Below are 26,781 nucleotides of genomic sequence, written 5' to 3' on the forward strand. Positions count from 1 at the left end.
TTAGCTCCAGAGGGACGATCACAGGTACAGCCTGGATGGTCACCGGAGCCTCGCCGCCGGCCCCCTTGCAGATGCTGAAAAGAGAAGAAGGTCCAGAATCGGCGGCAGAAGACTCCTCAGTCTTCTTAAGGTAGCGCACAGCACTGCAGCTGTGCGCCATTGCTCTCAGCACACTTCACACGGCAGTCACTGAGGGTGCAGTACGCTGGGAGGGGGGCGCCCTGGGAGGCAATGTAAACCTATTTTTTGGCAAAAAATACCTCACATATAGCCTCCGGGGGCTATATGGAGATATTTAACCCCTGCCAGAATCCGTTGAAGAGCGGGAGACGAGCCCGCCGAAAAAGGGGCGGGGCCTATCTCCTCAGCACACAGCGCCATTTTCCCTCACAGAAAGGCTGGAGGGAAGGCTCCCAGGCTCTCCCCTGCACTGCACTACAGAAACAGGGTTAAAACAGAGAGGGGGGGCACTAATTTGGCGTTAGAAATATATAAAAAGATGCTATAAGGGAAAACACTTATTTCTCTAACGTCCTAGTGGATGCTGGGGACTCCGTCAGGACCATGGGGAATAGCGGGCTCCGCAGGAGACAGGGCACATCTAAAAAGCTTTTTAGGTCACATGGTGTGTACTGGCTCCTCCCCCTATGACCCTCCTCCAAGCCTCAGGTTTTTGTGCCCGTCCGAGAAGGGTGCAAACTGGATGGCTCTCTTAAGGAGCTGTTTAGTAAAGTTTTTTTTTAGGTTTCTAATCGGTGATTCCTGCTGGCGACAGGATCACTGCAACGAGGGACTTAGGGGAGAGACTTGCAACTCACCTGCGTGCAGGAGGATTGAAGTTTTAGGCTACTGGACACTGAGCTCCAGAGGGAGTCGGAACACAGGTCAGCCTGGGGTTCGTCCCGGAGCCGCGCCGCCGATCCCCCTTACAGACGCTGAAGAAAGACGGCGGAACGGAGGTCCGGAAACAGGCGGCAGAAGACTTCACAGTCTTCAGAGAGGTAGCGCACAGCACTGCAGCTGTGCGCCATTGTTGCTACACGGCTCACTGACACGGTCACGGAGGGTGCAGGGCGCTGCTGGGGGCGCCCTGGGCAGCAATATAAATACCTATTTGGCAAATAAATACATCACATATAGCCATTAAGGCTATATGTATGTATTTAACCCAGGCCAGTTTTCCTAATAACCGGGAGAAAAGCCCGCCGTGAAAGGGGCGGAGCTTATTCTCCTCAGCACTCAGCGCCATTTTCCTGACCAGCTCCGCTGGTGAGGAAGGCTCCCACTCTCCCCTGCACTACAGAAACAGGGTTAAAGAGAAGGGGGGCATAAATTGGCGATATAATTATATATTAAGAGCCCATATATAGAAACAACACCTTCTAGGGTTGTTATATACATTATGGCGCTTTTGGTGTGTGCTGGCAAACTCTCCCTCTGTCTCCCCAAAGGGCTAGTGGGTCCTGTCCTCTATCAGAGCATTCCCTGTATGTGTGTGCTGTAGGTCGGTACGTGTGTGTCGACATGTATGAGGAAAATGTTGGTGAGGAGACGGAGAAAATTGCCTGTAATGGTGATGTCACTCTCTAGGGAGTCGACACCAGAATGGATGGCTTACTTATGGAATTACGTGATAATGTCAACACGCTGCAAGCCGGTTGACGACATGAGACAGCCGGCGGACAAATTAGTATCGGTCCAGGCGTCTCAGACACAGTCGGTCGACAGACACTGACACGGACACTGACCCCAGTGTCGACGGTGAAGAAACAAACGTATTTTTCCTTTAGGGCCACAAGTTACATGTTAAGGGCAATGAAGGAGGTGTTACGTATTTCTGATACCACAAGTACCACAAATAAGGGTATTTTGTAGGGTGGGAATAAACTACTTGTAGTTTTGCCTGAATCAGATAAATTAAATGAAGTGTGTGATGATACGTGGGGTTCCTCCGACAGAAAGTTATGGGCGGTATACCCTTTTTCCCGCCAGTAGTAAGGGCGAGTTGGAAAACACACCTTAGGGTGGACAAGGCGCTCACACGCTTATAAAAAACATGGCGTTACCGTTTCCAGATACGGCCGCCCTCAAGGAGCCAGCTGATAGGAAGCTGGAAAATATCATAACAGTATATACACACATACTGGTGTTATACTACGACCAGCAATCGCCTCAGCCTGGATGTGCAGCGCTGAGGGGGCTTGGTCGGATTTCCTGACTGAAAATTTTGATACCCTTGACAGGGACAGGATTTTATTGTCTATAGAGCATTTTAAGGATGCATTTCTATATATGTGTGATGCGCAGAGGCATATTTGCATTCTGGCATCAAGAGTAAATGTGATGTACATATCTGCCAGACGAAGACACGACAGTGGTCAGGTGAGGCAGATTCCAGACGGCATATGGAAGTATTGCCGTATAAAGGGGCGGTCCATTGGACCTGGTGGCCATGGCAACAGCTGAAAAATCCACCTTTTGTTACCCCGAGTCACATATTGGCAGAAAAGGACACAGTCTTTTCAGTCTCAGTCCTTTCGTCCCCATACGGGCAGGCGGGCGAAGGCCAGTCATATCTGCCCAGGGGGAGAGGAAAGGGAAGAAGACTGCAGCAAGCAGCTCATTCCCAGGAACAGAAGCTCCTCACGGCTTCTGCCAAGTCCGCAGCATAACGCTGGGGCCGTACAAGCGGACTCAGGTGCGGTAGGGGGTCATCTCAAGAGTTTCAGCAACACTCGCAAGGGAACTCCGGGATCCTACATGTAATATCCCAGGTGTACATTGGAAATTCGAGACGTCTCCCCCTCACACAATTCACAGGCTGTATTCCCAGCAGGTGATAATCAAAGTACCCTTCTTACAACAAGGAAGGGGGTAGTATTCCACACTATATTGTGGTACTGAAGCCAACCGGCTCGGTGAGATCTGAAATATTTGAACACTTACATACAAGCGTTCAAATCAAGATGGAGTCACTCGGAGCAGTGATAGCGAACCAGGAAGAAGTGGACGATATGATGTCACTGGATATCAGGGACGTTTACCTACAGGTCCAAATTTGCCCTTCTCACCAAGGGTACTTCAGGTTCCTGGTACAGAACTGTCACTATCAGTTCAGACGCTGCCGTTTGGATTGTCCACGGCGCCCCGGGTCTTTACCAAGGTAATGGCCGGAATGAGGATTTTTCTTAAAAGAAACATGGACGCTTTCCTGATAAGGGCGAGGTCCAGAGAACAGTTGGAGGTCGGAGTAGCACTATCTTAAGTAGTTCTACGACAGCACGAGTGGATTCTAAATATTCCAAAATCGCAGCTTTTTCCGACGACACGTCTACTGTTCCTAGGGAAGATTCTGGACACAGTCCAGAAAAACGTGTTTCTCCCAGTGGAGAAAACCAGGGAGTTATCCGAGCTAATCGGGATCCTCCTAAAACCAGGAAAAGTGTCAGTGCATCATTGCACAAGAGTCCTGGTAAAAATGGTGGCTTATTACGAAGCAATTCCATTCGGCAGATTTCCCGCAAGAACTCTTCAGTGGGATCTGCTGGACAAATGGTCCGGATCGCATCCTCAGATGCATCAGCGGATAACCCTATATCCAAGGAAAAGGGTGTCTCTCCTGTGGTGATTACAGAGTGCTCATCTTCTAGAGGGCCGCAGATTCGGCATTCAGGATTGGATGCCGGTGACCACGGAGGCCAGCCTGAGAGGCTGGGGAACAGTCACACAGGGAAAAAATTTCCAGGGAAGTGTGATTAAGTCTGGAGAATTCTCTCCGCATAAATAAGCTTAGAGCAAATTTATAATGCTCTAAACTTAGCTAGACCTCTGCTTCAAGGTCAGCCGGTATTGATCCAGTGGGATAACATCACGGCAGTCGCCCACGTAAACAGAAGGGCGGCACAAGAAGCAGGAGGGCAGTGAAAACTGCAAGGATTTTTCGCTAGGCGGAAAATCATGTGATAGCACTGTCAGCAGTGTTCTTTCCGGGACTGGACGACTGGGAAGCAGACTTCCTCAGCAGGCATGACCTCCACCCGGGAGAGTGGAAACTTCATAGGGAAGTTTTTCAACATGATTGTGGACCGTTGGCAAAGACCAAAGGTGGACATGATGGCGTCCCGCCCGAACAAAAACGGGACAGGTATTCCGCCAGGTCATGAGACCTTCAGGCGATAGCTGTGGATGTTCTGGTAACACCGTGGGTGTACCAGTCTGTGTATGTGTTCCCTCCTCTGTTTCTCATAACCAGGGTATTGAGAATTATAAGACATAGAGGAGTATGAACTATACTAGTGGCTCCGGATTGGCCAAGAGGGACTTGGTACCCGGAAATTCAAGAAATGCTCACAGAGGACTAAGGGCCTGGGGAGCTAAGAAGGGACTTGATTCAGCAAGTACCATGTCTATTCCAAGACTTACCGCGGCTGCGTTTGACGGCATGGCGGTTGAATGCCGGATCCTGAGGGGAAAAGGCATTCCATAAGAGGTCATACCTACCCTGGTCAAAGCCAGGAAGGAGGTGACCGCACAACGTCATCACCACATGTGGTGAAAATATGTTGCGTGGGTGAGGCCAGGAAGGCTCCACGACGGAAATTCAACTAGGTCGATTTCTACACTTCCTGAAAACAGGAGTGTTTTGGACCTCAAATTGGGGTTCATTAACATTTAAATTTCGGCCCTGTAGATTTTCTTCCAGAAAGAATTGACTTCAGTTCCTGAAGTCCAGATTGTAAAGGATGTATTGCATATACAGCTTTTTTGTGCCCCTAGGGGCACCGTGAGATCTCAACATAGTGTTGGGATTTCTTAAAATCATATTGGTTTGAACCGCTCAAATCTGTGGATTTGAAATATCTCACATGGAAAGTGACCATGCTGTTGACAAATATCTCACATGGGAAGTGACCATGTTGTTAGCCCTGGCCTCGGCCAGGCGATTGTCAGAATGGGCGGCTTTGTCTTACAAAAGCCCATATTAAAAATTTTCCATTTGAACAGGACAGAACTGGGACTCGTCTCCAGTTTCTTCATGAAGGGGTGTCAGCGTTTTCACCTGAAACAACCTCTTGTGGTGCCTGCGGCTACTAGGGACTTGGAGGACTCCAAGTTACTAGACATGGTCAGGGCCCTAAAATATATATATATATATATATATATATATATATATATATATATATATATATATATATATATAGTTAGGACGGCTGGAGTCAGAAAGTCTGACTTGCTGTTTATACTGTATACACCCAACAAGCTGGGTGCTCATGCTTCTAAGCAGTCTATTGCACGCTGGATTTGTAGTACAATTCAGCTTGCACATTCTGTGGCAGGCCTGCCACAGACGAAATATGTAGATGCCCATTCCACAAGGAAGGTGGGCTCATCCTGGGCGGCTGCCCGAGGAGTCTCGGCATTACAACTTTGCCGAGCAGCTACGTGGTCAGGGGAGAACACTTTTGTAAAATTTTACAAATTTTGATACTCTGGCTAAGGAGGACCTGGAGTTCTCTCATTCGGTGCTGCAGAGTCATCCGCACTCTCCCGCCCGTTTGGGAGCTTTGGTATAATCCCCATGGTCCTGACGGAGTCCCCAGCATCCACTAGGACGTTAGAGAAAATAAGAATTTACTTACCGATAATTCTATTTCTCGTAGTCCGTAGTGGATGCTGGGCGCCCATCCCAAGTGCGGATTGTCTGCAATGCTTGTACATAGTTATTGTTACAAAAATCGGGTTATTACTATTGTTGTGAGCCATCTTTTCGGAGGCTACTTCGTTTTGTTATCATACTGTTAACTGGGTTCAGATCACAAGTTGTACGGTGTGATTGGTGTGGCTGGTATGAGTCTTACCCGGGATTCAAGATCCTTCCTTATTGTGTACGCTCGTCCGGGCACAGTACCTAACTGAGGCTTGGAGGAGGGTCATAGGGGGAGGAGCCAGTACACACCATGTGACCTAAAAAGCTTTTTAGATGTGCCCTGTCTCCTGCGGAGCCCGCTATTCCCCATGGTCCTGACGGAGTCCCCAGCATCCACTACGGACTACGAGAAATAGAATTATCGGTAAGTAAATTCTTATTATAAGGTTGTCCCTATATAATTATAGCGTTTTTTGGTGTGTGCTGGCAAACTCTCCCTCTGTCTCTCCAAAGGGCTAGTGGGTCCTGTCCTCTATCAGAGCATTCCCTGTGTGTGTGCTGTGTGTCGGTACGTGTGTGTCGACATGTATGAGGACGATGTTGGTAAAGAGGCGGAGCAATTGCCTGTAATGGTGATGTCACTCTCTAGGGAGTCGACACCGGAATGGATGGCTTATTTAGGGAATTACGTGATAATGTCAACACGCTACAAGGTCGGTTGACGACATGAGACGGCCGACAAACAATTAGTACCGGTCCAGACGTCTCAAAAACACCGTCAGGGGTTTTAAAACGCCCGTTTACCTTAGTCGGTCGACACAGACACGGACACTGAATCCAGTGTCGACGGTGAATAAACAAACGTATTCCTTATTAGGGCCACACGTTAAGGGCAATGAAGGAGGTGTTACATATTTCTGATACTACAAGTACCACAAAAGAGGGTATTATGTGGGATGTGAAAAAACTACCTGTAGTTTCTCTATCGTCCTAGTGGATGCTGGGGTTCCTGAAAGGACCATGGGGAATAGCGGCTCCGCAGGAGACAGGGCACAAAAAGTAAAGCTTTAGGATCAGGTGGTGTGCACTGGCTCCTCCCCCTATGACCCTCCTCCAAGCCTCAGTTAGATTTTTGTGCCCGGCCGAGAAGGGTGCAATCTAGGTGGCTCTCCTAAAGAGCTGCTTAGAAAAGTTTAGCTTAGGTTTTTTATTTTACAGTGAGTCCTGCTGGCAACAGGATCACTGCAACGAGGGACTTAGGGGAGAAGAAGTGAACTCACCTGCGTGCAGGATGGATTGGCTTCTTGGCTACTGGACATTGGCTCCAGAGGGACGATCACAGGTACAGCCTGGATGGTCACCGGAGCCTCGCCGCCGGCCCCCTTGCAGATGCTGAAACGAGAAGAGGTCCAGAATCGGCGGCAGAAGACTCCTCAGTCTTCTTAAGGTAGCGCACAGCACTGCAGCTGTGCGCCATTTTCCTCTCAGCACACTTCACACGGCAGTCACTGAGGGTGCAGGGCGCTGGGAGGGGGGCGCCCTGGGAGGCAAATGAAAACCTTTTTTTGGCTAAAAATACCTCACATTTAGCCTCCGGGGGCTATATGGAGATATTTAACCCCTGCCAGAATCCGTTAAGAGCGGGAGACGAGGCCGCCGAAAAAGGGGCGGGGCCTATCTCCTCAGCACACAGCGCCATTTTCCCTCACAGAAAGGCTGGAGGGAAGGCTCCCAGGCTCTCCCCTGCACTGCACTACAGAAACGGTTAAAACAGAGAGGGGGGGCACTAATTTGGCGTTAGAAATATATAAAAAAGATGCTATAAGGGAAAACACTTATATAAGGTTGTCCCTATATAATTATAGCGTTTTTGGTGTGTGCTGGCAAACTCTCCCTCTGTCTCTCCAAAGGGCTAGTAGGTCCTGTCCTCTATCAGAGCATTCCCTGTGTGTGTGCTGTGTGTCGGTACGTGTGTGTCGACATGTATGAGGACGATGTTGGTGAGGAGGCGGAGCAATTGCCTGTAATGGTGATGTCACTCTCTAGGGAGTCGACACCGGAATGGATGGCTTATTTAGGGAATTACGTGATAATGTCAACACGCGCCAAGGTCGGTTGACGACATGAGACGGCCGACAAACGATTAGTACCGGTCCAGACGTCTCAAAAACACCGTCAGAGGTTTTTAAAACGCCCGTTTACTTTAGTCGGTCGACACAGACACAGACAGGGACACTGAATCCAGTGTCGACGGTGAATAAACAAACGTATTCCTTATTAGGGCCACACGTTAAGGGCAATGAAGGAGGTGTTACATATTTCTGATACTACAAGTACCACAAAAGAGGGTATTATGTGGGATGTGAAAAAACTACCGTAGTTTTTCCTGAATCAGATAAATTAAATGAAGTGTGTGATGATGCGTGGGTTCCCCCCGATAGAAAATATGGGCGGTATACCCTTTCCCGCCAGAAGTTAGGGCGCGTTGGGAAACACCCCTTAGGGTGGATAAGGCGCTCACACGCTTATCAGAACAAGTGGCGGTACCGTCTATAGATAGGGCCGTCCTCAAGGAGCCAGCTGACAGGAGGCTGGAAAAATATCATAAAAAGTATATACACACATACTGGTGTTATACTGCGACCAGCGATCGCCTCAGCCTGGATGTGCAGAGCTGGGGTGGCTTGGTCGGATTCCCTGACTAAAAATATTGATACCCTTGACAGGGACAGTATTTTATTGACTATAGAGCATTTAAAGTATGTATTTCTATATATGCGAGATGCACAGAGGGATATTTGCACTCTGGCATCAAGAGTAAGTGCGATGTCCATATCTGCCAGAAGATGTTTATGGACACGACAGTGGTCAGGTGATGCAGATTCCAAACGGCACAAAGGTGTATTGCCGTATAAAGGAAGAGGAGTTATTTGGGGTCGGTCCATCGGACCTGGTGGCCACGGCAACTGCTGGAAAATCCACCGTTTTTACCCTAAGTCACATCTCTGCAGAAAAAGACACCGTCTTTTCAGCTTCAGTCCTTTCGTCCCTATAAGAGTCATATCTGCCCAGGGATAGAGGAAAGGGAAGAAGACTGCAGCAGGCCGCCCATTCCCAGGAACAGAAGCGTTCCACCGCTTCTGACAAGCTCTCAGCATGACGCTGAGACCGTACAGGACCCCTGGATCCTACAAGTAGTATCCCAGGGGTACAGTTTGGAATGTCGAGACGTTTCCCCTGCGCAGGCTCCTGAAGGCTGCTTTACCAAGGTCTCCCTCCGACAAGTAGGCAGTATGGGAAAAATATTCACGAGCTGTATTCCCAGCAGGTGATAATTAAATTACCCCTCCTACAACAAGAAAAGGGGTATTATTCCACACTATATTGTGGTACTGAAGCCAGAAGGCTAGGTGAGACCTATTCTAAATCTAAAAAAATTTGAACACTTACAAAGGTTCAAATCAAGATGGAGTCACTCAGAGCAGTGATAACGAACCGGGAAGAAGGGGACTATCTGGTGTCCCGAGACATCAGGGATGCTTACCTCCATGTCCCAAATTTGCCCTTATCACTAAGGGTACCTCAGGTTCGTGGTACAGAACTGTCACTATCAGTTTCAGACGCTGCCGTTTGGATTGTCTACGGCACCCCGGGTCTTTACCAAGGTAATGGCCGAAATGATGGTTCTTCTTCGAAGAAAAGGCGTCTTAATTATCCCTTACTTGGACGATCTCCTGATAAGGGCAAAGTCCAGGGAACAGTTGGAGGTCGGAGTAGCACTATCTCGGATACTGTTACAACAGCAGGGGTGGATTCTAAAGATTCCAAAAATCGCAGCTGATCCCGACAACAAGTCTCCTGTGCTTAGGGATGATTCTGGACACAGTCCAGAAAAAGGTGTTTCTCCCGGAAGAGAAAGCCAGGGAGTTATCCGAGCTAGTCAGGAACCTCCTAAAATCAGTGCATCATTGCACAAGGGCCATGGTAAAAAAATGGTGACTTCCTTCGAAGCAATTCCAGTCGGCAGATTTCATGCAAGAACTTTTCAGTGGGATCTGCTGGACAAATGGTCCGGATCGCATCTTCAGATGCATCAGCGGATAACCCTATATCCAAGGACAAGGGTGTCTCTCCTGTGGTGGTTACAGAGTGCTCATCTTCTAGAGGGCCGCAGATTCGGCATTCAGTTTTGGATGTTGGTGACCACGGAGGCCAGCCCGAGAGGCTGGGGAGCAGTCACACAAGGAAAAAATTTCCAGGGAGTGTTATCAAGTCTGGAGATTTTTCTCCACATAAATATAGCTAAGGGTAAATTTATAATGCTCTAAGCTTAGCAAGACCTCTGCTTCAAGGTCAGCCGGTATTGATCCAGTGGGATAAAACATCACGGCAGTCGCCCACGTAAATAGACAGGGCGGCACAAGAAGCAGGAGGGCAGTGGCAAAAACTGCAAGGACTTTTCGCTGGGCGGAAAATCATGTGATAGCACTGTCAGCAGTGTTTCATTCCGGGAATGGAAACTGGGAAGCAGACTTCCTCAGTAGGCACGACCTCCACCCGGCAGAGTGGGAACTTCATGGGGAAGTTTTCCACATAATTGTAAACCGTTGGGAATTACCAAAGGTGGACATGATGGCGTCCCGTCTGAACAAAAAACGGGACAGGTATTGCGCCAGGTTAAGAGACCCTCAGGCAATAGCTGTGGACGTTCTGGTAACACCGTGGGTGTACCAGTCGGTGTATGTGTTCCATCCTCTGCTTTTCATACCTAAGGTACTGAGAATTATAAGACGTAGAGGAGTAAGAACTATACTCATGGCTCCGGATTGGCCAAGAAGGACTTGGTACCCGGAACTTCAAGAGATGCTCACAGAGGACTTATGGCCTCTGCCGCTAAGAAGGGACTTGTTTCAGCAAGTACCATGTCTGTTCCAAGACTTACCGCAGCTGCGTTTGACGGCATGGCGGTGGAACGCCGGATCCTAAGGGAAAAGGCATTCAGGAAGAGGTCATTCCTACCCTGGTCAAAGCCAGAAAGGAGGTGACCGCACAACATTATCACCACATGTGGCGAAAATATGTTGCGTGGTGTGAGGCCAGGAAGGCCCCACGAAGAAATTTCAACTCGGTCGATTCCTGCATTTCTTGCAAACAGGAGTGTCTATGGGCCTCAAATTGGGGTCCATTAAGGTTCAAATTTCGGCCCTGTCGATTTTTCTTCCAGAAAGAATTGGCTTCAGTTCCTGAAGTCCAGAAGTTTGTCAAGGGAGTATTGCATATACAACCCCCTTTTGTGCCTCCAGTGGCACTGTGGGATCTCAACGTAGTTCTGGGATTCCTCAAAACACATTGGTTTAAAACCAGTCAAATCTGTGGATTTGAAGCATCTCACATGAAAAGTGAACATGCTCTTGGACCTGGCCTGGACCAGGCGAGTGTCAAATTGGTGGTTTTTTTTCTCAAAAAAGCCCATATCTGTTGTCCATTCGGACAGGGCAGAGCTGCGGACTCGTCCCCAGTTCTCTCCCTAAGGTGGTGTCAGTGTTTCACCTGAACCAGCTTATTGTGGTGTCTTGCGCCTACTAGGGACTTGGAGGACTCCAAGTTGCTAGATGTGGTCAGGGCCCTGAAAATATAGGTTCCAGGACGGCTGGAGTCAGGAAAACTGACTTGCTGTTATCCTGTATGCACCCAACAAACTGGGTGCTCTTGCTTTTAAGCAGACTTTTGCTAGTTGGATGTGTAATACATTTCAGCTTGCACATTCTGTGGCAGGCCTGCCACAGCCAAAATATGTAAATGCCCATTCCACAAGGAAGGTGGGCTCATCTTGGGCGGCTGCCCGAGGGGTCTCGGCTTTACAACTTTGCCGAGCGGCTATTTAGTCAGGGGCAAACACGTTTGTAAAATCCTACAAATTTGATACCCTGGCTAAGGAGGACCTGGAGTTCTCTCATTCGGTGCTGCAGAGTCATCCGCACTCTCCCGCCCGTTTGGGAGCTTTGGTATAATCCCCATGGTCCTTTCAGGAACCCCAGCATCCACTAGGACGATAGAGAAAATAAGAATTTACTTACCGATAATTCTATTTCTCGGAGTCCGTAGTGGATGCTGGGCGCCCATCCCAAGTGCGGATTATCTGCATTACTTGTACATAGTTACAAAAATCGGGTTATTATTGTTGTGAGCCATCTTTTCAGAGGCTCCGCTGTTATCATACTGTTAACTGGGTTCAGATCACAGGTTGTACAGTGTGATTGGTGTGGCTGGTATGAGTCTTACCCGGGATTCATAAATCCTTCCTTATTGTGTACGCTCGTCCGGGCACAGTACCTAACTGAGGCTTGGAGGAGGGTCATAGGGGGAGGAGCCAGTGCACACCACCTGATCCTAAAGCTTTACTTTTTGTGCCCTGTCTCCTGCGGAGCCGCTATTCCCCATGGTCCTTTCAGGAACCCCAGCATCCACTACGGACTCCGAGAAATAGAATTATCGGTAAGTAAATTCTTATTTTTTCCTGAATCAGATAAATTAAATGAAGTGTGTGATGATGCGTGGGTTCCCCCCGATAGAAAATTATTGGCGGTATACCTTTTCCCGCCAGAAGTTAGGGCGCGTTGGGAAACACCCCTTAGGGTGGATAAGGCGCTCACACGCTTATCAAAACAAGTGGCGGTACCGTCTATAGATAGGGCCGTCCTCAAGGAGCCAGCTGACAGGAGGCTGGAAAATATCATATAAAAGTATATACACACATACTGGTGTTATACTGCGACCAGCTATCGCCTCAGCCTGGATGTGCAGAGCTGGGGTGGCTTGGTCGGATTCCCTGACTAAAAATATTGATACCCTTGACAGGGACAGTATTTTATTGACTATAGAGCATTTAAAGGATGCATTTCTATATATGCGAGATGCACAGAGGGATATTTGCACTCTGGCATCAAGAGTAAGTGCGATGTCCATATCTGCCAGAAGATGTTTATGGACACGACAGTGGTCAGGTGATGCAGATTCCAAACGGCACAAAGGTGTATTGCCGTATAAAGGAAGAGGAGTTATTTGGGGTCGGTCCATCGGACCTGGTGGCCACGGCAACTGCTGGAAAATCCACCGTTTTTACCCTAAGTCACATCTCTGCAGAAAAAGACACCGTCTTTTCAGCCTCAGTCCTTTCGTCCCTATAAGAGTCACATTTGCCCAGGGATAGAGGAAAGGGAAGAAGACTGCAGCAGGCAGCCCATTCCCAGGAACAGAAGCCTTCCACCGCTTCTGCCAAGCTCTCAGCATGACGCTGGGACCGTACAGGACCCCTGGATCCTACAAGTAGTATCCCAGGGGTACAGATTGGAATGTCGAAACGTTTCCCCCTCGCAGGCTCCTGAAGTCTGCTTTACCAAGGTATCCCTCCGACAAGGAGGCAGTATGGGAAAAAATTCACAAGCTGTATTCCCAGCAGGTGATAATCAAATTACCCCTCCTACAACAAGGAAAGGGGTATTATTCCACACTATATTGTGGTACTGAAGCCAGAAGGCTAGGTGAGACCTATTCTAAATCTAAAAAAATTTGAACACTTACAAAGGTTCAAATCAAGATGGAGTCACTCAGAGCAGTGATAACGAACCAGGAAGAAGGGGACTATATAGTGTCCCGGGACATCAGGGATGCTTACCTCCATGTCCCAAATTTGCCCTTCTCACTAAGGGTACCTCAGGTTCGTGGTATAGAACTGTCACTGTCAGTTTCAGACGCTGCCGTTTGGATTGTCCACGGCACCCCGGGTCTTTACCAAGGTAATGGCCGAAATGATGATTCTTCTTCGAAGAAAAGGCGTCTTAATTACCCCTTACTTGGACGATCTCCTGATAAGGGCAAAGTCCAGGGAACAGTTGGAGGTCGGAGTAGCACTATCTCGGATACTGCTACAACAGCACGGATGGATTCTAAATATTCCAAAATCGCAGCTGATCCTGACGACACGTCTGCTGTGCCTAGGGATGATTCTGGACACAGTCCAGAAAAAGGTGTTTCTCCCGGACGAGAAAGCCAGGGAGTTATCCGAGCTAGTCAAGAACCTCCTAAAACCAGGAAAAGTGTCAGTGCATCATTGCACAAGGGTCCTGGTAAAAATGGTGGCTTCCTACGAAGCAATTCCATTCGGCAGATTTCACGCAAGAACTTTTCAGTGGGATCTGCTGGAAAAATGGTCCGGATCGCTTCTTCAGATGCATCAGCGGATAACCCTATATCCAAGGACAAGGGTGTCTCTCCTGTGGTGGTTACAGAGTGCTCATCTTCTAGAGGGCCGCAGATTCGGCATTCAGGATTGGATGCTGGTGACCACGGAGGCCAGCCCGAGAGGCTGGGGAGCAGTCACACAAGGAAAAAATTTCCAGGGAGTGTGATCAAGTCTGGAGACTTTTCTCCACATAAATATACTGGAGCTAAGGGTAAATTTATAATGCTCTAAGCTTAGCAAGACCTCTGCTTCAAGGTCAGCCGGTATTGATCCAGTGGGAAAAACATCACGGCAGTCGCCCACGTAAACAGACAGGGCGGCACAAGAAGCAGGAGGGCAATGGCAAAAACTGCAAGGACTTTTCGCTGGGCGAAAAATCATGTGATAGCACTGTCAGCAGTGTTTCATTCCGGGAGTGGAAACTGGGAAGCAGACTTCCTCAGCAGGCACGACCTCCACCCGGGAGAGTGGAAACTTCATCGGGAAGTTTTTCCACATGATTGTGAACCGTTGGGAAATACCAAAGGTGGACATGATGGCGTCCCGTCTGAACAAAAAACGGGACAGGTATTGCGCCAGGTCAAGAGACCCTCAGGCAATAGCTGTGGACGTTCTGGTAACACCGTGGGTGTACCAGTCGGTGTATGTGTTCCCTCCTCTGCTTCTCATACCTAAGGTACTGAGAATTATAAGACGTAGAGGAGTAAGAACTATACTCATGGCTCCGGATTGGCCAAGAAGGACTTGGTACCCGGAACTTCAAGAGATGCTCACAGAGGACTTATGGCCTCTGCCGCTAAGAAGGGACTTGCTTCAGCAAGTACCATGTCTGTTCCAAGACTTACCGCAGCTGCGTTTGACGGCATGGCGGTGGAACGCCGGATCCTAAGGGAAAAAGGCATTCCGGAAGAGGTCATTCCTACCCTGGTCAAAGCCAGGAAGGAGGTGACCGCACAACATTATCACCACATGTGGCGAAAATATGTTGCGTGGTGTGAGGCCAGGAAGGCCCCACGAAGAAATTTCAACTCGGTCGATTCCTGCATTTCCTGCAAACAGGAGTGTCTATGGGCCTCAAATTGGGGCCCATTAAGGTTCAAATTTCGGCCCTGTCGATTTTCTTCCAGAAAGAATTGGCTTCAGTTCCTGAAGTCCAGAAGTTTGTCAAGGGAGTATTGCATATACAACCCCCTTTTGTGCCTCCAGTGGCACTGTGGGATCTCAACGTAGTTCTGTGATTCCTCAAATCACATTGGTTTAAAACCAGTCAAATCTGTGGATTTGAAGCATCTCACATGAAAAGTGACCATGCTCTTGGCTCTGGCCTGGGCCAGGCGAGTGTCAAATTGGTGGGTTTTTTTCTCAAAAAAGCCCATATCTATTTGTCCATTCGGACTGGGCAGAGCTGCGGACTCGTCCCCAGTTCTCTCCCTAAGGTGGTGTCAGTGTTTCACCTGAACCAGCTTATTGTGGTGCCTTGCGCCTACTAGGGACTTGGAGGACTCCAAGTTGCTGGATGTTGTCAGGGCCCTGAAAGTATAGGTTCCAGGACGGCTGGAGTCAGGAAAACTGACTTGCTGTTATCCTGTATGCACCCAACAAACTGGGTGCTCTTGCTTCTAAGCAGACTATTGCTAGTTGGATGTGTAATACAATTCAGCTTGCACATTCTGTGGCAGGCCTGCCACAGCCAAAATATGTAAATGCCCATTCCACAAGGAAGGTGGGCTCATCTTGGGCGGCTGCCCGAGGGGTCTCGGCTTTACAACTTTGCCGAGCGGCTATTTAGTCAGGGGCAAACACGTTTGTAAAATCCTACAAATTTGATACCCTGGCTAAGGAGGACCTGGAGTTCTCTCATTCGGTGCTGCAGAGTCATCCGCACTCTCCCGCCCGTTTGGGAGCTTTGGTATAATCCCCATGGTCCTTTCAGGAACCCCAGCATCCACTAGGACGATAGAGAAAATAAGAATTTACTTACCGATAATTCTATTTCTCGGAGTCCGTAGTGGATGCTGGGCGCCCATCCCAAGTGCGGATTATCTGCATTACTTGTACATAGTTACAAAAATCGGGTTATTATTGTTGTGAGCCATCTTTTCAGAGGTTCCGCTGTTATCATACTGTTAACTGGGTTCAGATCACAGGTTGTACAGTGTGATTGGTGTGGCTGGTATGAGTCTTACCCGGGATTCAAAATCCTTCCTTATTGTGTACGCTCGTCCGGGCACAGTATCCTAACTGAGGCTTGGAGGAGGGTCACAGGGGGAGGAGCCAGTGCACACCACCTGATCCTAAAGCTTTACTTTTTGTGCCCTGTCTCCTGCGGAGCCGCTATTCCCCATGGTCCTTTCAGGAACCCCAGCATCCACTACGGACTCCGAGAAATAGAATTATCGGTAAGTAAATTCTTATTTTTAACACCAACTCTAACATTTCTATTACTGACAACATGATTACATTATGTGGGTAGTTTGCATGTTCTCTCAGTATTTGTGAGTTTCCTCCCACACTCCAAAAACACATTGGTAGGTTAATTAGTTGCTGGCTAAAATGTACCCTAATGTATATGTGTGTGCGCTTTAGACTAAGTTACAATGAGTTAGGGATTGATATGAATGACCGTTTCTGTACAGCATAATTGGTGGCACTTTATAAATAGATTATGGTAATATATACATTTAAATATGGTAAAAAATAGAACATATTGTAAATAGAAGAGATAACGGGTGTAGTATGTTATGCCGGCGCTTGGGATCCCGGCACCCAGCATACCGGCGCCTGGATCCCCACCGCCGGCAGGGTGAGCGCAGAAGAGCCCCTTGCGGGCTCACTGCTCGCCACGCTATTTTTTTTTCTCCCTCGAGGGCTGTCGTGGACACTCCAAGAGGGAGAATAGTTGTCTGTATGCCGGCTGTCTGGATTCCGGCGTTGGCATGGTGAGCGCCGGGATCCCGGCAGCCGGCATATCATATGCCTACCATTATAACATTACATAGAACACATTATTGCAATTATAACAGAAGTGTAAGTAGAAAACCACCTTTACAGTAGAAATTTATTTATACTCTGACAGAGGCTGTTTTTTCTTTACGTGAACTTTAAATTCCATACATTCAGCATACGTATATTTTTTATGTGAGTTGGTCTTGCGCCTCAGGAAGACTTTGGTAGCCCCCTTGCATGATCATCTGCTATGGCCAAGCATGTGGCTTCCGCCAAAGATCACGTTTTTCCCCATAGCAATAGAAAATCTTGTCTCTTTGGATTCTTCTCTTTGCCGCACTCCTAGTGGGAACCTTATATCTGCTGTGACTGGGCCCAAGAAGAGAACCAGGCTGGAATTTTTTAAAGCAATGTGTTATCTAAATTTCCAGATCTCTTCTGGTTACAATTGTGTATTTGTAAAACTTATACTAGTCTGATTACTATTGCATAATAACTTGATGTGTAAAAGCTCACAAACATTTATATTTTCTTCCTTTGCAGACAGCGGCATTAAGAGCTGTGGGCAACATAGTGACTGGCACTGATGAGCAGACTCAGGTGGTGCTAAACTGTGATGTTCTCGCTCATTTTCAAAACCTACTGACGCACCCTAAGGAGAAAATAAACAAGGTATTGGATATGTTCTTTCAGTTGAACATAAACACAACCATGTTTCGGTTCATGTTTAATGCCTACTTGAATTTACTTTGATGCTTTTAGGAAGCAGTTTGGTTCTTATCCAATATCACAGCTGGGAATCAGCAACAGGTTCAAGCTGTTATTGATGCTGGACTAATTCCCATGATCATACATCAGCTGGCCAAGGTGAGTCGCTTAATCAAGCCAAGTGTTGTGTCCTTTTGTAGTGCGTTAAGCCATTTACAGATTCATTAGACTGTTCCGTCCACTTGGTAATGTGAATACACTTTTTCGTCTTATGTTGCAGGGGGACTTTGGAACCCAAAAAGAAGCTGCATGGGCGATCAGCAACTTGACAATAAGTGGACGTAAAGACCAGGTAAATACTAACATCAACATGTATATTTCATTTTAAGAAAATGGAAATTGATCTAGAAGCAGAGTTTTAGCAGATCTGTATTCCTCGCTTAGAGGTAGATGTATCAAACCTTCTGAGAAGGATGGGTGAGGAAGGTTACTCATAACCAATTATCATTTTATAGAATGCACTTGATAAATTGGTTGTCATGGATAACTTCTCCACTTGTCCTGTTTAGAAGGTTTGATTTCTCTCTTCTTTATTACTTTAAACCAAAGATTCAAAAGCTCGGCAATCAAGGTCACCCCATCAGTCAAGGTTTTAAGGATATCCATGCTAGAAGGGGCGTAGCCAGAACTTTGTAGGCCCCATAGCAACACTTTGAAGTGGCCCCCGTCCCAATGCTTCTAGAGAGACACCTCTCTGCACCAGTGTTCATTTTATGCCCCATAGTAGTGCCTTAGTTGATGTTATGCCCCATAGTAGTACCCTAGTTCACGTCATGTCACACTGTGGGGCTGCCAGTACACATTATGCAACACCGCATCCCCAATTCACATTATGACATAGTGTCCCTAGTTCACATTATGTCACACTATAGTGCCAACACTTCATATTGTGCCACATTACAGTGCCCCAGTTCATATTATGTAACATAATGCCCTCCAGTTAATTTTATACCACATTACAATGAGCAGGTCCAGGGCCATACCTAGATATGTTGTAGGACCCAAGGCAAAAGTTTGTAAAGTGTAAAATGTATATAACATATGTAACTGTGACAGGGAATGTGGGGCCCCCTCAGCTCTGGGCCCCATAGCAGCTGCACTCCCTGCACCTATGGTAGCTTTGCATGCTACAGTACAAGTGACTTAATTAGTACTTCAGTTAATTTGATTTAACCATCTGTGCTCAATCTTGGATATCCTTAAACCACCTGGACTGTTAGGGTGCCTTGAGGCCCGAGTTTGGGACCCACTGCTTTAAACTAAAAATATTTTGTTCCTAACCAGTGATACTGTGTGTAATACTGACTTAATAGTTTGCTTTTTATGGTAACTACAGGCTGGTTAAATGTCTGGTGCTCATTGTTCCCTACAGGTGGAATATCTTGTACAGCAGAATGTCATCCCACCCTTTTGCAATTTATTGGCTGTGAAAGACTCACAAGTTGTCCAGGTGGTCTTGGATGGCTTGAAAAACATTTTGATAATGGCAGGGGAAGAAGCGAGCACAATTGCAGAGATCATAGAGGAGTGTGGAGGTGAGAACTTCACTATTCATCTCTCACCAAATGTATCCCCTTTAGAACCTGGTTTACAGCCATCTGAGATAGATAATAGTAACATGCCTGCTATTGAGTTATATTTACTGGTCAATCTCCAGACTGACAGTTTGGAATTGTTTGTGCTACAGTATATGCTGTGGCATATTGTCAGGGCATGAGAAATTCCACACAGTCTGCTCCTCCATGTCCACCTGATATTTGCCCCACCAGTAATTAAGATCTAAGGGCACTTGGTTGTGTTCCTCGTAAAAGCCTTACATCCACGAAGTCGCACACATTTTATACTTCTTCACATGTTGCTCTGTTCTCTTCTAGGTTTGGAAAAAATAGAAGCGCTGCAGCAGCATGAGAATGAAGAAATTTACAAACTAGCATTTGAAATCATAGATCAGTATTTCTCTGGTGACGATGTAAGTATATTTCATCCATTCGATGGTTTGTTAGCTGGGCACACCGTCCTTCGCCTTGCTATATTGGTTTTAGGCTTAGCATGCTGGGTTCCTACAGTTGATAGAATCAGGCAGATCGTTAAATTAGCTGCCGAGTAAACCCCACGACAAATTGAATTTCCCCCTTAGAATGTGTAAGACTTTATAGGAACTCTTCCTAGAAGATTTTAATTTTAAGCTCTATCCATGGACAGCGAGGAAAAGCGTTAAATATACAACTTTTCCATTACGGTGCCTTTTCCTTCAGTAATTATTTGTGTGTTTGACTGCTTAGTTAAATACAGGTTTTTCTCCTCTTGAGAACCGGAAGGTTATGAAAAGCAGTATTTAAAGAAAAAATAGTTCTTGCATAATGTATCCATACCCAGACATGATCACCAGGTATTCCCCCGTTTTGTATTTTGGTATGTTTTCAGCATGGTGGTCTGTTTAGGAAAAAAAAAAAAAACATTTTATTCCAAGCACTAAAATATACAATAGCTGTGTGCACTTTTTAAAGATCATTAAACCTAGAAGTTTCAGCACACCCTAATCTTAGAAAAAGGCTATAGCTGTCCTAACATCTTGTTTGTCTAAAGTGTACTTAAATTGGATATAACGCTCGAATAACCATATTCAAGATTAGAGCATTCCCTCCAAAGCATTTTTGGTTGTCTATAAGGCAGGCTTGGGCAAAGTGTAGCTCCACACAATGCTGATACCTAGTGGATTTGCCCAGGGGCAGATGGCCCAGTGGGATGCCGGTGGGCCTGGCCCCGTCCTTTCCCTAGTGACAATGCTCCTCCCTAACGCAGGGGTGATTTATAAAGATAACTCGGCTTGGAGTTGCCCAAGTCCCCCCTCCAGTGCCGCAGCAGCTGGCGGACACTAGACACATCGGTGGGTACTATGTACCCCAGTCCTCCCTCTCTAAGCTGCCTCTGTATAGAAGGTCAGCATCTGTGTGAGTCCTCTAGACACAGTACCCCCACTCAGACCCAGGGACATTCACCCCATTTTTTTTTTTATAACTTGAAGGCAAATGTGTTCTCATTTCTCTTACGTCCTAGAGGATGCTGGGGACTCCGTAAGGACCATGGGGATAGACTGGCTCCACAGGAGACATGGGCACTTTAAGAAAGACTTTAGGAATGGGTGTGCACTGGCTCCTCCCTCTATGCCCCTCCTCCAGACCTCAGTTTACTACTGTGCCCAGAAAAGACTGGGTGCATTACAGGGAGCTCTCCTGAGTTTCTTGTCAGAAAGTATTTTTGTTAGGTTTTTTATTTTCAGGGAGCCTGCTGGCAACAGACTCCCTGCATCGAGGGACTGAGGGGAGAGAAGCAGACCTACTTCTGTGAGTTTCAAGGCTCTGCTTCTTAGGCTACTGGACACCATTAGCTCCAGAGGGATCGGTACGAGCCGCGCCGCCGTCCTCCTCACAGAGCCGGAAGATAGAAGCCGGGTGAGTATGAGAAGAAAAGAAGACTTCAAAGGCGGCAGAAGACTTCATGATCTTCACTGAGGTAACGCACAGCGGTGAAGCTGTGCGCCATTGCTCCCATACACCTCACACACGGCAGTCACTGTAAGGGTGCAGGGGGGGGGGGGGGGGGGCACCCTGGGCAGCATATAAACCTCTTTCTGGCAAAAATAGGTATATATACAGTTGGGCACTGTATATATAAAGAGCCCCCGCCAGTTTCAGTATATTTGAACGGAGCAGAAGACCGCCGCCGAGGGGGCGGGGCTTCTCCCTCAGCACTCACCAGTGCCATTTTCTCCACAGCACAGCGCTGAGAGGAAGCTCCCCGTACTCTCCCCTGCTTAACCACGGTGAAAGAGGGTTTTGAAGAAGGGGGGGGGGGGGGCACATCATTTGGCGCATTTATATATGTACTAACAGCGCTACTGGGTAAACATATTTCTCTAACGTCCTAGTGGATGCTGGGGACTCCGTCAGGACCATGGGGATTAGCGGCTCCGCAGGAGACAGGGCACAAAAATAAAGCTTTAGGATCAGGTGGTGTGCACTGGCTCCTCCCCCTATGACCCTCCTCCAAGCCTCAGTTAGGTTTTTGTGCCCGTCCGAGCAGGGTGCAATCTAGGTGGCTCTCCTAAAGAGCTGCTTAGAAAAAGTTTTTAGGTTTTTTATTTTCAGTGAGTCCTGCTGGCAACAGGCTCACTGCATCGAGGGACTTAGGGGAGAGAAGTGAACTCACCTGCGTGCAGGATGGATTGGCTTCTTAGGCTACTGGACACCATTAGCTCCAGAGGGAGTCGGAACACAGGTCTCACCCTGGGGTTCGTCCCGGAGCCGCGCCGCCGACCCCCTTGCAGATGCCGAAGATGGAAGAGGTCCAGAAGCAGGCGGCAGAAGACTCTTCAGTCTTCCTGAGGTAGCGCACAGCACTGCAGCTGTGCGCCATTGTTGTCAGCATACTTCACACAGCGGTCACGGAGGGTGCAGGGCGTTGGGGGGGCGCCCTGGGCAGCAATATATAATACCTTTTTATGGCTAAAAATACATCACATATAGCCCTTTGAGGCTATATGGATGTATTTAACCCCTGCCAGATCTCACAGATTCCGGAGAAGAGCCCGCCGAAATAGGGGGCGGGGCTTATTCTCCTCAGCACACAGCGCCATTTTCCTGCTCAGCTCCGCTGTGAGGAAGGCTCCCAGGACTCTCCCCTGCACTGCACTACAGAAACAGGGTAAAACAGAGAGGGGGGGCACTTTTTTTTGGCGATATTAATATATTTAAGCTGCTATAAGGATACAACACTTATATAGGGTTGTTCCCATATATATTATAGCGCTTGGGTGTGTGCTGGCAAACTCTCCCTCTGTCTCCCCAAAGGGCTAGTGGGGTCCTGTCTTCAATAGAGCATTCCCTGTGTGTCTGCTGTGTGTCGGTACGTATGTGTCGACATGTATGAGGACGATGTTGGTGTGGAGGCAGAGCAATTGCCGGTAATGGTGATGTCACCCCCTAGGGAGTCGACACCGGAATGGATGGCTTTGTTTATGGAATTACGTGATAATGTCAGCACATTACAAAAATCAGTTGACGACATGAGACGGCCGTCAAACCAGTTGGTACCTGCCCAGGCGTCTCAGACACCGTCAGGGGCTGTAAAACGCCCTTTACCTCAGTCGGTCGATACAGACCCAGACACGGACACTGAATCTAGTGTCGACGGTGAAGAAACAAACGTATTTTCCAGTAGGGCCACACGTTATATGATCACGGCAATGAAGGAGACTTTGCATATCTCTGATACTACAAGTACCACAAAAAGGGGTATTATGTGGGGGGTGAAAAAACTACCTGTAGTTTTTCCTGAATCAGAGGAATTGAATGATGTATGTGATGAAGCGTGGGTTAACCCAGATAGAAAAGGGCTAATTTCTAAAAAGTTATTGGCATTATACCCTTTCCCGCCAGAGGTTAGGGCGCGCTGGGAAACACCCCCTAAGGTGGATAAGGCGCTCACACGCTTATCAAAACAAGTGGCGTTACCGTCTCCTGATACGGCCGCCCTCAAGGATCCAGCTGATAGGAGGTTGGAAACTACTCTAAAAAGTATATACACACATACTGGTGTTATACTGCGACCAGCCATCGCCTCAGCCTGGATGTGCAGTGCTGGAGTGGTCTGGTCGGATTCCCTGACTGAAAATATTGATACCCTGGATAGGGACAGTATTTTACAGACTTTAGAGCAATTAAAGGATGCTTTTCTTTATATGCGAGATGCTCAGAGGGATATTTGCACTCTGGCATCGAGAGTAAGTGCGATGTCCATATCTGCCAGAAGAAGTTTATGGACACGACAGTGGTCAGGTGATGCGGATTCCAAACGGCATATGGAAGTATTGCCGTATAAAGGGGAGGAATTATTTGGCGTCGGTCTATCGGATTTGGTGGCCACGGCAACTGCCGGGAAATCCACCTTTTTACCTCAGACCCCCTCCCAACAGAAAAAGACACCGTCTTTTCAACAGCAGTCCTTTCGGTCCTATAAGAACAAGCGGGCAAAAGGACAGTCATATCTGCCCCGAGGCAGAGGAAAGGGTAAGAGAGGGCAGCAAGCAGCCCCTTCCCAGGAACAGAAGCCCCCCGCGGGTTCTGCAAAGCCCTCAGCATGACGCTGGGGCTTTACAAGCGGACTCAGGAGCGGTGGGGGGTCGACTCAAGAATTTCAGCGCGTAGTGGGCTTGCTCACAGGTGGACCCCTGGATCCTGCAGGTAGTATCTCAGGGTTACAGGTTGGAATTCGAGAAGTCTCCCCCTCGCCGGTTCCTAAAGTCTGCTTTGCCAACGTCTCCCTCAGACAGGGCGACAGTATTGGAAGCCATTCACAAGCTGTTTTCTCAGCAGGTGATAGTCAAGGTACCCCTCCTACAACAGGGAAAGGGGTATTACTCCACGCTATTTGTGGTACCGAAGCCGGACGGCTCGGTAAGACCTATTCTAAATCTGAAATCTTTGAACCTGTACATACAAAAATTCAAGTTCAAGATGGAATCACTCAGAGCAGTGATAGCGAATCTGGAAGAAGGGGACTTTATGGTGTCCCTGGACATAAAAGATGCTTACCTGCATGTCCCAATTTGCCCTTCACATCAAGGGTACCTCAGGTTCGTGGTGCAAAACTGTCATTATCAGTTTCAGACGCTGCCGTTTGGATTGTCCACGGCACCTCGGGTCTTTACCAAGGTAATGGCCGAAATGATGATTCTTCTGCGAAGAAGAGGCGTATTAATTATCCCTTACTTGGACGATCTCCTGATAAGGGCAAGGTCCAGAGAACAGCTGGAGGACGGAGTAGCACTAACCCAAGTAGTGCTGCAACAACACGGGTGGATTCTGAATTTTCCAAAATCTCAGTTGACCCCGACAACACGTCTGCTGTTCCTGGGAATGATTCTGGACACGGTTCAGAAAAAGGTGTTTCTTCCGGAGGAGAAAGCCAAGGAGTTATCCGAACTTGTCAGGAACCTCCTAAAACCAGGAAAAGTGTCTGTGCATCAATGCACAAGAGTCCTGGGAAAGATGGTGGCTTCTTACGAAGCAATCCCATTCGGCAGATTCCACGCACGAACTTTTCAGTGGGATCTGCTGGACAAATGGTCCGGATCGCATCTGCAGATGCATCAGCGGATAACCTTATCGCCACGGACAAGGGTGTCTCTTCTGTGGTGGTTGCAGAGTGCTCATCTGTTAGAAGGCCGCAGATTCGGCATACAGGACTGGGTCCTGGTGACCACGGATGCCAGTCTGAGAGGCTGGGGAGCGGTCACACAGGGAAGAAACTTCCAGGGAGTATGGTCAAGCCTGGAGATGTCTCTTCACATAAATATACTGGAGCTAAGAGCGATTTACAATGCTCTAAGCCTGGCAAAACCCCTGCTTCAGGGTCAGCCGGTGTTGATCCAGTCGGACAACATCACGGCAGTCGCCCACGTAAACAGACAGGGCGGCACAAGAAGCAGGAGAGCAATGGCAGAAGCTGCAAGGATTCTTCGCTGGGCGGAAGATCATGTGATAGCACTGTCAGCAGTGTTCATTCCGGGAGTGGACAACTGGGAAGCAGACTTCCTCAGCAGACACGATCTACACCCGGGAGAGTGGGGACTTCATCCAGAAGTCTTCCACATGATTGTGAACCGTTGGGAAAAACCAAAGGTGGATATGATGGCGTCTCGCCTCAACAAAAAACTGGACAGGTATTGCGCCAGGTCAAGAGACCCTCAGGCAATAGCTGTGGACGCTCTGGTAACACCGTGGGTGTTCCAGTCAGTGTATGTGTTTCCTCCTCTGCCTCTCATACCCAAAGTACTGAGAATTATACGGCAAAGGGGAGTAAGAACGATACTCGTGGCTCCGGATTGGCCAAGAAGAACTTGGTACCCGGAACTTCAGGAGATGCTCACGGAAAATCCGTGGCCTCTACCTCTAAGACGGGACCTGATTCAGCAGGGACCGTGTCTATTCCAAGACTTACCGCGGCTGCGTTTGACGGCGTGGCGGTTGAACGCCGAATTCTAAGGGAAAAAGGCATTCCAGAAGAGGTCATTCCTACACTGGTTAAAGCCAGGAAGGAGGTGACTGCACAACATTATCACCGCATTTGGAGAAATTATGTTGCGTGGTGTGAGGCCAGGAAGGCCCCCACGGAGGAATTTCAATTGGGTCGATTCCTACATTTCCTGCAAACAGGATTGTCTATGGGCCTCAAGTTGGGGTCCATTAAGGTTCAAATTTCGGCCCTGTCGATTTTCTTCCAGAAAGAATTGGCTTCAGTTCCTGAAGTCCAGACTTTTGTAAAAGGAGTACTACATATACAGCCCCCGGTTGTGCCCCCAGTGGCTCCGTGGGACCTTAATGTAGTTTTGGATTTTCTCAAATCCCATTGGTTTGAGCCACTCAGATCGGCGGATTTGAAATATCTTACATGGAAAGTAACCATGCTACTGGCCCTGGCTTCAGCCAGGAGAGTGTCAGAATTGGCGGCTTTATCGTATAAAAGCCCATATCTGATTTTCCATTCGGACAGGGCAGAACTGCGGACGCGTCCTCATTTTCTGCCTAAGGTGGTGTCAGCGTTTCACCTGAACCAGCCTATTGTGGTGCCTGCGGCTACTAGCGATTTGGAGGATTCCAAGTTGCTGGACGTTGTCAGGGCATTGAAAATATATATTTCAAGGACGGCTGGAGTCAGAAAATCTGACTCGCTGTTTATACTGTATGCACCCAACAAGCTGGGTGCTCCTGCTTCTAAGCAGACGATTGCTCGTTGGATTTGTAGCACAATTCAACTTGCACATTCTGTGGCAGGCCTGCCACAGCCTAAATCTGTCAAGGCCCATTCCACAAGGAAGGTGGGCTCATCCTGGGCGGCTGCCCGAGGGGTCTCGGCATTACAACTCTGCCGAGCAGCTACGTGGTCGGGGGAGAACACGTTTGTAAAATTCTACAAATTTGATACCCTGGCTAAAGAGGACCTGGAGTTCTCTCATTCGGTGCTGCAGAGTCATCCGCACTCTCCCGCCCGTTTGGGAGCTTTGGTATAATCCCCATGGTCCTGACGGAGTCCCCAGCATCCACTAGGACGTTAGAGAAAATAAGCTTTATTTTTGTGCCCTGTCTCCTGCGGAGCCGCTAATCCCCATGGTCCTGAC

At 48.1% G+C, this 26,781-nt stretch overlaps 1 protein-coding gene across 1 annotated transcript in view; it reads left to right on the plus strand.

Annotated features, from left to right (window-relative positions):
* Window positions 1-26,781, plus strand: part of KPNA3 (karyopherin subunit alpha 3) — a 193,697-nt gene that overhangs the window by 145,970 nt on the left and 20,946 nt on the right. Inside the window, exons 12-16 of the mRNA XM_063951971.1 lie at window positions 17,379-17,507; window positions 17,598-17,702; window positions 17,824-17,895; window positions 18,976-19,138; window positions 19,478-19,572. Of these exons, the coding sequence (XP_063808041.1) occupies window positions 17,379-17,507; window positions 17,598-17,702; window positions 17,824-17,895; window positions 18,976-19,138; window positions 19,478-19,572 (564 nt within the window). The remainder of the gene's footprint in view (window positions 1-17,378; window positions 17,508-17,597; window positions 17,703-17,823; window positions 17,896-18,975; window positions 19,139-19,477; window positions 19,573-26,781) is intronic.

This window comes from Pseudophryne corroboree, chromosome 2 (assembly GCF_028390025.1).
Source record: "Pseudophryne corroboree isolate aPseCor3 chromosome 2, aPseCor3.hap2, whole genome shotgun sequence".
Taxonomy (NCBI): Eukaryota; Metazoa; Chordata; class Amphibia; order Anura; family Myobatrachidae; genus Pseudophryne; species Pseudophryne corroboree.